The 14,372-nt window shown below is 35.6% G+C and overlaps 1 protein-coding gene across 12 annotated transcripts in view; it reads right to left on the bottom strand.

Moving 5' to 3' along the window:
- Positions 1 to 14,372, bottom strand: part of HERC1 (HECT and RLD domain containing E3 ubiquitin protein ligase family member 1) — a 105,288-nt gene that overhangs the window by 63,499 nt on the left and 27,417 nt on the right. For 9 of the 12 annotated variants that reach the window (XM_032195046.1, XM_032195051.1, XM_032195048.1 and 6 more), the window contains exons 8-21: positions 14,240 to 14,367; positions 13,189 to 13,333; positions 12,923 to 13,094; positions 11,697 to 11,831; positions 9,903 to 10,068; positions 8,485 to 8,610; positions 7,173 to 7,394; positions 5,803 to 5,955; positions 5,511 to 5,643; positions 4,835 to 5,026; positions 3,373 to 3,594; positions 2,269 to 2,442; positions 446 to 560; positions 234 to 357 (exon numbers count right to left, since the gene is read on the bottom strand). In XM_032195046.1, the coding sequence (XP_032050937.1) occupies positions 234 to 357; positions 446 to 560; positions 2,269 to 2,442; positions 3,373 to 3,594; positions 4,835 to 5,026; positions 5,511 to 5,643; positions 5,803 to 5,955; positions 7,173 to 7,394; positions 8,485 to 8,610; positions 9,903 to 10,068; positions 11,697 to 11,831; positions 12,923 to 13,094; positions 13,189 to 13,333; positions 14,240 to 14,367 (2,207 nt within the window). The remainder of the gene's footprint in view (positions 1 to 233; positions 358 to 445; positions 561 to 2,268; positions 2,443 to 3,372; positions 3,595 to 4,834; positions 5,027 to 5,510; positions 5,644 to 5,802; positions 5,956 to 7,172; positions 7,395 to 8,484; positions 8,611 to 9,902; positions 10,069 to 11,696; positions 11,832 to 12,922; positions 13,095 to 13,188; positions 13,334 to 14,239; positions 14,368 to 14,372) is intronic. The other 3 variants (XM_032195055.1, XM_032195053.1, XM_032195047.1) reach the window with 1 other exon arrangement.

A 14,372-nucleotide genomic window follows, 5' to 3' on the forward strand; every position in this document is an offset into this window, starting at 1 on the left:
TAGAGTGATTCAGAAGTTGCCATCATACCAGGCACTGTATATTTAATTTGAAAAATCCTCAAAGATTTTTTTTTTTTTTAAACAAGGCAGAACAAAAAACCCTTCAACAAATGAAACTAATATTTGAACATCTTCACCTATGTACTGAATTCATCTGCTACTGAGGTATTTGGTAGTATTTTCTTAACACACAGGTATAGCCTGAATAACTGACAAGAGATTTACAGTCTTACCCATCTGTCTCTTGACGATGATCTAGTCTGAATAAGTTCCATGTTCTTGCAAGCAAGCAAGCGACTCCGAACTTTATAAACACAACGGTACACTTCTGCCAAGGCTTTGCCAGGCTGGTACCTACTAAAAAGACCCAAAACTGAAAAAAATTGCACAAATTTTCTTTGAAAACTTGAAATTGAGCTTTTAAAGGCAGCTTTAAGTTACTTGCCTGCTCTCCCCACAGGCTTGACTAAGTAAACTTGTATGTTTCAGAAGAGCTGCAAGAACAAATCTGGACACAGTATCCAGGAGTGATTCATTACTTAAAGTTGCAGTATCCCAATCTGAAAATAGAAAGGATTCATCAAAACCAGCTACTGATTCCAACAGATAAGTTTTAATAGACTGGTGAATATTTTTATACATTGTCAAAAACTTCTCATTTACAAGTGGATTTAATGTTTAAGAAATAAGTTTAGCATCAACAATTCATAAATGCAATGCTTCAGAGACAAGTATGTTTTGATCTGCTCACGATGGTCACGTCTAGTAGTCAGCCAAGTGAGGGCGCACAGACTGGCCAGCCAGGAACTCAGCTCAGAAGACCTGAGCTAGGTTGCACCCTCTGTTTTGGCAAGGTTACACAACTGGAGCTCTTTCCTTTATCCAGCCACTGAGTTGCAAGGAGCTCCTTTAGGAACATGCAGTATTTGAGATCTTCTGCTCTCTTAGAAGCTGTTGAATTCAGATTCAAAAATTATTTTGCAGACTCACTTATGATGAAAATGCTGTATCACCATAAGTACATACTTTAACAGACCTTAAGCACAAGCTTCACTGCTGATATCAACGAGAGATATTTTCAGGTCTCAAATCTAAGATTCCTTCAGAATTTTCAGAAACTGACATTCTGATTTCAAAGTAATTTTTCCCCAATTTAAAAAAGGACCATAGGAAAATAATATTGTTCCACTATAAAATAACAGAACTCCCAAGCAAAACTCCACAAGGCTCCATACTTTTTCCTGCAGGGGAAAATATCTTCATAACATTATTTTTCTTATTAAGTATTATTTATGAATCCTTGAAAACTGCTTTAGAAATCATAAAAAACTATCTAGTGATTTAAGTATAAAGTTTAGTCTAACATACCTGTTCCTCAGTGAGTTCCATCACCTTGCATTTGATGCTACACTAGCCATCACCATACAACTCTCAGTCAACTTGCAATTTAAACTGAGCAGAACCACAACAACTTTTAGAACACCCAATTCCAAAATTAAAATAATACATATTAGCTCATTCGTCTCAGATTTTTTCAGCTACACAACAGTTTTTTGTTTGTTTGTTTGTTTGTTTAACTAGTATTCCTAATTCCATGGAATTCTAGAACAGAATTCTCTGTATTGCTCTCAACAGGAACACAATACCATTTTCTGTCTTCTTAATCTGGCTAGCTTGGCCAAAGCTACAGAAAATCATCTCTGGCTCCTGCAGAAAGTTACAGCACAACAGCAATGTTCAGTAGATCTCATTAAAAGGAGACCTGGAAAGCTTGAGCATAAATGCAGACTACATGCAATAAGCATGAAGAACCATTAATACTGTAATGCCAGCCTCCTGGAGACTTAAAAAACAGAAGAGGACTTCATCCCATTCTTAGCATATTTTACAAGTTACTCCACCTTACCCCATCTCCCCCCTCCCCATCAAATTTTCTGTTTAATTGCAAGTTTCACCTTGCTCTACTGTGAAAACAGAAACACAAACACCTGAATAAGGAAACAAGACTCTTTTTCTCCTAGTTAGGAGGGGGAAAGAACATTGAACTACATGCTTGACAAATACTGGAATCAGTATCAAAAATAAGTAGCAGGAAAAAAAAAAAAAAAAAAAAAAAAAAAAAAAGAAGGACCATGGAACATGACAATAAAATAAATTTATCATGTTGTAGAATTAAAAGTCATTGCCAAAGAAAATACAGGACTTTACTAAGCAAGTAGCTGAATAATGTAATATACCTTTAACATATGTGTACTTTCAACATCTTACCTTTACTAATAGCATAGTCTTGCATACTGATCCACAGGCTCCTTGCTGGCTCTTTTGTACAACCCAAGGCCAAATCAACATAGACAGTAATCTCAGGTCTCAGCTTATAATCAAACGGCTTCTGTTCCTCATTTCCAGATAAGGCCACTTCTAATAAGGAGCTCATGCATTTATCTAACAGAAGGGAAATACTTAAGGAATTAAACTCTGCAAATTTTGAAGATTATATGCATCTACCCTTACAAGTGTATAAGCATATTTCACTCTCTACTCTATTCCAGAAAAAAAAAGGAAAAAAAATAAAAATCAATACACCTCTTTGTCTGACTGCAAACTCTCATGAGATAAGGAATAAAAGCGACTCAGAGTTACCATTTGTGTAAAATGTATGGAGACTTGGAAGCATTAGCCAATCTGTTTCAAAATCATAAATCTGTATTGATTCTACCTGGCCTGTAGTCATATGCTTACAATTATTGCATCTTCAGACATGGATCCCTTTAAAACTACAATGTTTTGCAAGTAAGTCTTGAAGCAATCCACTCAGAATCAGAGGAAGGAGGAGATGTGAATTAAGAGGAACACACCACAGAATCAGAAGCATTACTCATATAGGAAAGGTTGGCTAGAAATAGTCATGCTGAGCGCTGTCAACAATTCTGGTAAATCAGGAGGACTTAATTTTTTTTGTTTTAATAATCTAATTACAATTAACAAAAATTCCACTTTGTAAGCAGAATACAATTTAAGATGATATTTTTTGATGATAAATATGAACAATGGAGCCCGTGGTTTGTCTGATAACGCTGAACATCTAACGGTAAAACAAATTTAAAAATTAACTCAGTGAAATTTCTGTTACTTCTTGCACTGAGAAATTGCATTTATTTTTTAAAATTTCTTTATGCATTTCCAACACCCTTTGTAAACTACAATATATACTTACACAGCCATATTCCATCTTCTGGTATTTCTATGTAAATAGACAATAGAGCTGAAAGATGAACCCTATGTACACAAGCTTACTCAAATGTGATCTGAAAATTTCAAAACTGAACACAAATATTTACAATGACAGTTAGATTCATGTATTTAACAGCTTACCCAAATGAGGAATATCCATTTCAACTCCATCACTGAGAAGGGGAGTTTTCAGCCAGTAGGCTGTATCTTGCTCCTCAGGGGACACTGGAGGTCCTTGAAGCATGCCACCAAGACACCGCCCAATAAGTAAAGCTACAGTCCTCTCTAGATCAACAAGCCACACCCAAGACTGGGCAGGCTGTGGTAAGGGCACTCCAGCAGGATCTATTAGTTCAGGACCACCTACAAGTATTAGCAATGAATCACCAAATTAGTCACCCATATTTAAAAATAAATAAATACATAAATAAATAAATGCAATTAATAAATTTAATTGCAGATCTTGGTAACATTTCCCAGTAAATAGCTGACTAGCCTATCTGCCAACAACTTGTAGAAACAACAGTTAGAACGAATTGTTCAGTTAGTGTTTCAGTTTTATCAGCAGCAAAAGCCATGACCATTGACAGTACAACTATTCAACCTCAAAGTTGAAATGCCCTTTTAAACTTTTCCCAAACATCTATTTTGCCCAATACATATTTCTCTTTAGGTTCTGCTAAACTTGCACAGATAAATGATACAAGCAAGAATTTCTAGTCTTCAATTTCTTGATCAAAAAGGACTACAGCAGTGCTCTCTTACAAGATGGTTCCTGAGAGTTTCTATTATTTACCTTCTTACCTCACTATGAGAGTTTATTGACTAAACTAAAATCTCATTTGGGATTTTGTCATCTTAGTATATATCCAATTACCTCCTTATCACTGATTTCTTTAATAAAGAATATTCTACAATTTTGCAACATCTTCTCAGAACCTTATGAGAAAACAGTTCAATTATGACCAAATAAAACATTTTTTTTCTGTTCTTCCTTTCAGTTACTCTGTTTACCTGAAAAAGCACAATGACATATTCCTCTGCGAACTACCTGTGCATGTTTATTTGAAATAACAGATATAAACTTTAAGCCATTACTATCCCAAAAATCTTGTTTGGTTTTATTTACTTTTCATTAAGGGATCATTGAGAAGGAATTGTAGTACAAAACTTGCTGGTATTAATGAATTACATCTTTATTTTTTCCACTCCTGATTTAGATATCTCATAGCAAGAATGCTCTTCACTGCACACTGGAAACAGTACTCAAAAGCAGAAAACTATGACAGAAATATTAATGAAAAACTCAACAAATAGCAAATAAATATAACATCACCTATCACAAATTTCTGTCACTTCATCTCCATTTTTCTATTTCATTAGAAGAATCTGGTAGTAGGTAATTAACATTTAATTGCAGCACATAGCAGGAAGCAAAATTAAATTTGCACGTGAAAGTAAAAAGATCATGAGAGAATTTCTGTTCCATTTACAAGTAAAGAACAGTTATTTTCATGTATTACAAGCTTAGTATCTTCAGTTCACTATATGTGTTTCCCATACAGTTCTTGCATTACCACCCAAGCTAAGTTATTACACTTACCATGAAGTGGCCACTGTAATTCTTGATCTTCTAGAAGTGCTGCAGCAGGTAAGAGTCTATTAAGACGATCTAAAGGTGGCAACAGATCCAGCAGGTAACTCAACAAAGGACGAGCTACTGACACTGGCAGTAACAATAACGAGTTGACAATCTGAGACAACATACTACCAGCTGCAGATACATAAATTACATCTACAGAGAGAGCAAAAAAATAATAATTATATTTTGGAATATATTTATATCCTATGCACAGTTTATCAAGTCACAAAGAACAGCATAAAAATACCACATCTGTCTCAACATGTATCAAGAGCACATTTTGAGTTGTGTTTGTTTAATAACCATAAATACATTCCGTACTTCCCTTCTACACTTTCCAGTAATCTCAAAAAAAATGTACTTTTAAAAAGAATAATCTAGAACTAACAGTACTGAGACAATAACAGACAGAGACAACATCCTCTGTATTTTGTAGTTCTTCTACATGCAAGATGTCCTACCAAAAACATGAACTAGATGCTATGCTTGGGTAGATGACTCATCTCTTCCTTTGGAGGAGAGGCTTGTGATATGCATGTGTAGGGAAAATAAGGTGTTTTATTATTCAAATCTAAACAAACAAGAACTGCCCTAAGCTGACGATATCTCCATTACTGATTTTTCCATGAACATTTACCTCTCAGTTTTTCCCCAACACTACCATTCCAAGAGCTTTCCTTAAGCAGCGTTGCGGAACGGGAATAGATATCTGTAGCATGAGGCAATAAAAGCTGAAGGTGTTTGTGAAGCAGTGCCACACTGCTGGAATTCTAAAAGGAAACAAATCACCAAACATCATAATCATGTACATGATTTTTACGGGTTCATTACCTATATAAGTTCAGTTTCCAAATACTGTTACAACATTCTGTTGTTCACACACACTGAAGCGGATTTTCCCCCTTTAAAACAAAAGTAAGGGCACATACCTCACTAACACTGTTGATGTGACAAAAAGCCAGCAATTGTTTCTGCAGTGAACATAAAAGCTCATGAAGATGTGCAGGTTGGCTGTTTTCTGATGATGATGTACCCAGTAAAAATTTGTCACTGTTTTTTTCCAGTTCTCCAAAGGCTTGATCCTATTTACCCAAAAGAAAAAAAAATAAAAGAAAAAAAAAGTCTTCAAATGCTGTAATACTTCACTACCATCTTAAAAAAAAGCTTTTTTACCTTTAGCACATGAACCTCTGATTACTGAAGAAATCAGATAAAGTTAACTGAATCATGAGATAAACAAAATTATAGTCATTTTAAATATCATGGTAGTGATTGTGATAGCTATCGAGAGTATTTCTGTTCTAAAGAGGGTTATTCTCAGATGCAGAAGTATTTTTATTTCAATGCAAAGGAAGACTGGATAGTGTAACTCTCCCCACACTCTGACTTCCAAATCACAGTATGTCGAAATAAGTAATATCCCTTCAGAATTTGTTGTGGGCTGATACATAGAAATGTTTCAGATCAGAATCCTTCCTTGCTTAACCTAGGATGGCAGTAAAAGGAGCAGCAGGTAGATGGCTGCTCGACTACCTTCTGAATTCCATAGCAAAAAATGGAGATAGCTTCAAGTAGAAAATTGAAAGTAGATGAATCTATGTGACTGGTGAATGTCTACAGAAAAGAACCAAAACTACTGACCCACACCTTCAGCGGACAGAGATACTGTGCTGGAGAATTAAAGATCTCAGGTTTCTTTTCTCTGTTATATTTAACCAGCTAGTTGAATTTAAAAAGTGCAACAGTCAGTCATTTGCGCTTATGCTTCCTTGAACTTCTCATCGGCCTATGCTATTCTACAGCTAGGAACAATAATCTGTTTGACATGCTATAATAAGATGGCTGACCTGTACTTGATGAACTACTGGCAAGGTAGTTTCCCCAGTGTCAAGTTAATTAAACAGACTTGTATTCCTGCTGTCTTTTCTCTGGTTGCTGAGACTATACTGACATAAGGGGTATCATACAACAATCTACTTACTACATGTACTGTATTCTATCTTCCAAAAAAAAAAAAAAAGTGCAGCCAAAGTAACAGCAGTAAATTCTTCAGTCTGATATAAAATCAACTACATTCATGTAAGACAAGTTAAACAAAAAACCACCACTACAAGAACATTACATCCATAATGTCAGAGGTGGCAAACTAATTTTAGTCTATTTCCAGAGACAAGTATATATGGCACTGCTGCTTTAGACAAACAAAAAGAGTAACATTTTCTGAAAACTTTTAACCCTTCCAAATATTCAGAATTCATTATCACTTTAAAAAAAAATTAAACACAAGGCCTATACATACAGTATAAAATCCCAAATTCCTTAGAAGAGTCTTCATTAAGATTTCTGCTAGATGAGTATCTGGATGACTGCTCTGGACAGTGTATGTTTGATCGGAGAGATTTCCATAGCTGATGCATAATGAGGAAGTTTCTGTGGCATCAGATGGTGAGCTATATCCAAGCAGGGAAGCTACATGGGTGTGATCTTGCAAGCTTGTCAAAATAATATCCAATTGCATTCTCTAAAATAAAAATAAAAATCAGTAATAGAGAACAGATAAATAAATTCAATTTGATAACCATACCTAGTAAAAAATCTGAGCTTGAAGAAGAGAAATCAAGACACTGGACCAATGCTTTCTTCAGCTGTTTTTTGTTTTTTTCTTTTTTCCCTGTTATTCTGATTTATACACAGGGAAAAGTAAAGGCGTAAAAAGTGGAACAGGCATAGAATAGATGAAGAGAGGTAGCAGATACAGAGTAACATCCCCCACTGTTACCAAGAAAAACTCAACTTGTCCAGAAAAAAACTAAACTTGTTCTAACCTAGTAATTTTCAGTTTGTTTGTTGTTATTGTTGTTTTGTACCAGTATTAATCTTCAGAAATCTTTAGGAAATTAGAATCACAAGATTCTTCTTCATAGTTCAATAAACTATACAGTTAAACTAAATAACCTGTTCAGAACTAAACTTCACTAAACCAGTCTATTCCACAGTGTATAAAACAGAGGACTTCACCAAGATGTTCTTCTGTGTACAGAATTGAGTAATAGTTACTCTTCTTTTTAAATCTGAAACTACTGATGTAGCTTCAGCCATCAAGGACAGGAACAGAGGCTCCTTATTTCCTTCTGTTTGGAGGGTACTGGGTAAGCCTCCTAACCTGCATAAATTCCTGGTCTTCACATTCATCACGAGAGAAAAAGAAAAAAATTTACATCCCAGTCAACTTCGCAAAGCAGGGTGAAATCTATGTAAGGAAAAACATTTTGCATGTATTCTTCCAAGAAAATAGTTAACCTTCAGTTTGCATAACTTGTTAGATCATGCTATTATTCAACGATATCTAACCTTCAAACTTGTCTAGACATGTTAACATAGAAACTCCTAATTTTTTTTGTAGTCTAGCTTCACATGAGAAAACATGTAGTGCTCCTTACCTTGCTAGATTTTGATTTAGCCAGGCTACATCGTTTAAGTTGGGCTTTGCAGAACATTCCATCAACAACATGCATGTACAACATTTCATGCACTTTACAAATAAGGCTCACCTCACTCTTCAACCCCCCCCAGTTGCTCCCAAAGCACAGACTATTTTTCCTTGACCCTACCTGTCCTTTTGATAAGCTTTCCCATCTATCAGGACCTTGGGGTAGAAGAGAATGTAGCAATTCCATTCTTTCTCGCAATGGAGGAAGTAGCATAGTTGCTCCTACTGAGAGAGTTTCAATTACAACCTAAAATTAAAGTAACAGAAAATATTTCTTTGGCAGGGGGTAAAAAAAAAAAAAAAATCAACTTACAGAACATCACACACAATGTATCCAAAACATCCACTTTACATCAGATTTCTAACACAAAATAGCAAATCAATCTTTCATTACAGGATGAAAAGATACACAGGACATTGAAGGAGTGAAATGAGACCAACATATTGGCAAAATACAAAATTTTTGTACGTTGCTGTTTCCTCAATGACTGAGATCTTAAGAGAGGGCAGTTCAGTTTAATCAGTCCGCAAGATTAATATTTTTTAGTAAAATTTCAAGATAAACCATGTCCTGCTCCTATTACCAATTAAAGGTTATCTAATACACAAATGTATCTCTATCAATTGAGTGTATACTGATGACTTTCAGATGAAATCATACACATAGCAAAGTTTCTCTGAATATAAAATTAAATTAAACTTCAGAGCTACACAAGTTCATCCCATTTTAAAGGCAATATGAAGAGGCAAAACTTCCTAATTGATAGCTGAAAAATTGTTTCTACATGAGAACTGTGAATTTTCAATATATGTAAAACAATCTTCACAGTATTTTTCAGCAATTTTCCATATTGCTATGGACTTGTGAAATTAAGTGCTCTGCTCTAAAACTTCAGTCCCATGTAATTTATTTATTTTTTTAAAACCACAAACGCAGGCTGAGAGTATAAGCTATTTCTTTACTAGGGACACCAAAATATTAAACACATGCTCTTGCTATTTTTGGCATATACTCCATATAATAAAGTGTGAGGTTCTGTTTCATTTAAACACACCCCAAAAGCTATTTGACCATTAGTTACTTTTGTTCACAAGCAAACTACCCAGCACTCTTTCTTCAAAGCTGGCAAAAAGTTACAATGAAGCGGAAAGCTTGACTTTTTAAGGCCCTACATAGAAACTACAGGTTTCCATGATACATTTTACATTTATTTCTTACTCATGTTAATTATCCCACAACCTAAAAGGTTTTAGGTTCATTATTGCAATTACATAATAATTAAAATGCTAGGGAAAAAAGCAGCTACTTGAAATTCCCAAGCATATGTTCTCCTCTGCTTTCAGATTATAAAACCTGATGGTGAGTAATTAAAAATAATAATAATAATAAAAAATTAACATGTAAAATTGTTAAGTCAGAATTGTGTTCGTAGTGCCAATTTTAGAAAATCCAAGTACAAAATTTCTAATTACACCATCAAAGAAAGTAAGAAAGAAGGAAAAAGTAGACTTTTTACATGTAAACAAAGTATTACTGACTTCTTGAATTTCATCAGGGACAGAAGAGTCCATCAGTCTGAACAATAAATTTCGAAGTGGACCGGCTTGCCGACCAAGAATGCTAGTAGCTACACCTCCAGCCAGTGCAAGTGCAAGATGATTAGAAAGCAGCTTCAGGCATAATTTAAGAAAACTGTGATGTTCCCTGTAAAAACAAATATATCACTGATGATCTTTGTTATTGTTAGCATTGCTCCTTCTTATTTTTTTCTGCACTAAGCTTTTCACACTAACATTTTAATGTTGCAGACCAGAAAGGTAAGTAAACTATAACTAGGACTTCACATAAATTCCTCTGAAAACCTGCTGTTAATCTGCACAGAAAAGCGTCTTTGCAGACAATGGTTCCAAGGAGCATTCAGTTTAGAAAAATAGTCCCATGAATTAAAAGGTAAAATCTTTCCAAAATACATAAACAGATACACAGACAAACAAATATATTCCTCACATAAAGAAAAAGATCAACTGTTTAAGAAGTAATAAATGTACTCTTCTCTCAGAAGATTTAGCAATAAAACAATCATGTTAAAAACAAAAAGACTGGATATTAATTTCTGGTCTTCCTTGAAAAGTCTTGGTGGTGTTTTTTTTGTTTGTTTGTTTGTTTATTCGTTTTTTAAATAAAGAGAAAAGTTTCAAAAGAAACATAGAATCAAAGAATATCCCAGCTTGGAAGGGACCCATAAGGATCATCAAGTCCAACTCCTGGCACCACACAGGTCTACCCAAAAGTTTAGACCATGTGCCTAAGTGCACAGTCCAATCGCTTCTTGGTGCAGTGACTACTTCCCTGGGGAGCCTGTTCCAGTGTGCAACCACCCTCTCTGTGAAGAACCTCTTCCTGATGTCCAGCCTTAACTTCCCCTGTCTCAGCTTAAAACCGTTCCCGCAGGTCCTACCACTGGTGATTAAGGAGAATAGGAAGCTGTAGAGTGCACTGAGGTCCCCCCTCAGCCTCCTCTTTTCCAGGCTGAACAGGCCCAGTGACCTCAGCCACTCCTGATACGTCTTCCCCTCTAGGCTTATCTTCATAGCCCTCCTCTGGACGCTCTTCAACAGTTTTACATCCTTTTTGTACTGTGGTGCCCAGAACTGCACACAGTACTTGATGTGAGGCCGCACCAGCGCAGAATGGAGCCGGACAATCACCTCCCTCGACCAACTGGCGATGCCGTGCTTGATGCACCCCAGGATAAGGTTGGCCCTCCTGGCTGCCAGGGCACACTGCTGGCTCATATTCAACTTGCAATTGACCACAACACCCAGATCCCTCTCTGCGGGGCTGCTCTCCAGCGTCTTGTCACCCAGTCTGTATGTAAAGCCAGGGTTGCCCTGTCACAGGTGCAGGACCCAGCACTTTCTCTTGCTCTTGTTTTTTTTTTGTCTTAGCTATCAATAAGTTAGTCAGCAGGCATCCACCGAAACTGGCTAGAGGGGAAAGAACTGGAAAGCAGAAACAATGCACAGAAACCATAAATGCACTTAAATTATATAGAAAAATGCGTTTTAAAGGATAACTCTGAAAGAAAAGTTCAGTTTAAAAGATACGTTCAAAATTAAAATAAATTCCAGACACTTGCTACACTTGAGGTACTGCAAAGTTCCTATTTTATACAAGCAAACAAAAGGCACCTGAAAGAGCTAAACTGGTAAACCAGACTTTTGTTTGTTAAAGGCTGGCTAGGACTAAACCACACACCACTGATGTGGATTAAAGAAATTACAAAACGAGAACATTGCATGAGTTACATGTAATGTTACATTACATCATACCTTGATGAAGGAAAAGGAAGAGGGGGGATTTCACTGTTAATTTTGTCACAGTAGTGCTCAAGAAAAGAACGAAGATGTGAAAAGGTACTTTCTTCAAGGTCTACACAATAGGGTCTGTGCCATGCCACAACTTGCCTAGAATCGAACACCAAAATAAGTCAACTATTAAAAATATTCTAATTACTGTAACAAATTAGCAGTTTAAGCAGGTTAAGTGAGTACATGCTTGAGCTAACCGATTTTTTTCTTACAACAAACTAATATGACGTAGGCAGACTAACTTCCTTACCCTTGCAGGCATTTTCTACTCTTTTCCATAAAAGTCTTCACAAAACAAACACTGTTCATTTATAAACAAAATATCTACAGTGCCACAAATATAAAAACATCTGCTCTGTGCAAAAGCTGACAAATACTCACAAAGCTGTTTTAGTATAAATTCCAGATTATAACGAGATTTTAATACAATATAGGTAGAATTCAAAAGGGGTATTACCACTTAGTACTATTTGAGTTTAGTGGCTTTTCTAAGATAGCTCCCTTTAAAACACGGCATCTTGAAATACTGTCTGAAATATCTTCCAAACAGTAAAAGAACTCTTCTATTCCTTTGTGGTAGTCCATATGTAACTCTGAAGTTTATCAGCTCAATTTAATTACTTGATCATGCCTGTGGTGTAATGAAGCATTATTTCAGGTACTGTACATTAATAACCAAACTATTTATTTAGGTGACTGATTTTAGTCCAGCTTAACTTATAGCTATTCAGAAATTTATTAAGATGTTCAAGTCCACATCTAGTAATTTATCTGAGCTTCCCCATTTCCTAAAGTCTTATGCTTAGTTTCCTCTTTGTTATACTGAAGGAAACTACATAAACTACAGGAAATGCAGTCAGAAGCACAGAATAAAGATCTACCGTATTGTTTGTCCTCACATTGCCTAACTTTTTGATTTTTCATAAAGAGGGCTTATTTTTGCCTAATAGCAGATAAGAAATCTTCATATAAAAGTCTTAGTATCCAAATTAGTGGTGCTGTTATGTTATCGCTTCTTCTAATCTCTAACAGTTGAGAGATTAAAAAGACACTGAAGTCCAAAACATTACAAGCAGAATACTTCAAATACATGATGTGATTAGCACCTTCAGGAGTATTACATGTATCCCAAAGGCTACCTGTTTAAAAAAAAAATAATTGTACTTGTCCCCAAGCATCACTGTTACCTGTCTCTTGGAAGAGCTGTCCATGCGAGGCTATGGGAGGTTCCAGCTGAAATCTGTTGAATTGCAACTCCATCTAAACCACTTACTTTCTTTGGTTTAGTAATGGGACCGGTAGAGTTTCCCTGACCACACTGTCCCATTGAATTGTTACCCCAAGCATAAACTTCATTATCTATAAAGTAAATAAAGTAAAAAACAGAATCTGAGATATAACTGCTTCTGACTGTAAAGGGAGATTACAGATTTTTACACTTTACTTATCTTACCATGAGAAAGTGCCAAACAGTGACTGTCACCAATTGAAATATCAACTATTCTTGTAGCAGCCAGCTCTTCAATAAGCTTCGGTCTGAGAGCAGTTGCCTCAGACGAGCCACAGCCAAGGCATGCACCACAGCCCCATGCATAAACCTAGAGCAAACAAAGTCACAAAATATCAGTATCAAATTAGTATTATTGGTGACCATCAACAGAACACTGCATAACCACTTTCACAGTAACTACAATTACATTTTCATCAAAACATACATACTACTTTCATCACTAAAATACATTTCACATAGTCTACATTTATTCCCTCCAGCCACTCACTGGATACAGAGTGCATCAGCTGGGAGGCTGTTTCAAGAAACAAAACCACTAAGTAAACTTCAGCATTCTTGATCCACACTTCACAAACACACTGTCTTTGAATCACGCTGAGGTCAGGTTCAGTTAGGTTACATGTCTGGAAATGTTTGTTGTATTACATGTATATACATCGTGCCAGTAAAGGCCCCCTTTACCAACTAACATTTATTTCCAGGCTTTCCTGAGATATTTTGGATTGGAAGTATAACAGTTAACACTTATATTCTAAAACATGTATTTTTAAAAACTACTAAATTTATTTAAAAACTAAATTTATTTAAAAACTGGTGCCTAAATAAGCATCTGAATTGTTTAATGGATGAAACATGAAGTGCATTTCCTTGCTTTTTGCTTCCCGAAACCACTTTGCTTAGTGAATTTGATTTGGTTTTGCACTTTTGATTTAGTTTTACATTTATTAACCTAATACGAATTAATTTTTCTGTGGCTAACCAAGACTCTTGGAATTTGTACTTTTACATGACTCTTCAGCACATTATGAATTAATCTAGCCTATTAGGATCTCAGTACTTTTAATCAATATCTAATTGGGAACTTTAACTGGTGTTTAAGAACTAGCTGTATATTTTCTCAACAGCCAAAATAATGAATGCTGAAATAAACCCATGCTGTCTTCTTCTTACATACCAAATCTCATCATTTGCGTGAAAACTTATTTTTGCCTACCTGTCCTGTTGATGTTAAGGCAAGCGAAGACTGGCTTCCAGCACAAACTTTACGAATAAACATTCCTTGCAAGGCTTCTATAACTTTAGGTTTATATACTCTGTTCGTATCTCCATGACCAAGTTTGCCTACA

Source organism: Aythya fuligula, chromosome 11 (assembly GCF_009819795.1).
Source record: "Aythya fuligula isolate bAytFul2 chromosome 11, bAytFul2.pri, whole genome shotgun sequence".
NCBI lineage: Eukaryota > Metazoa > Chordata > Aves > Anseriformes > Anatidae > Aythya > Aythya fuligula.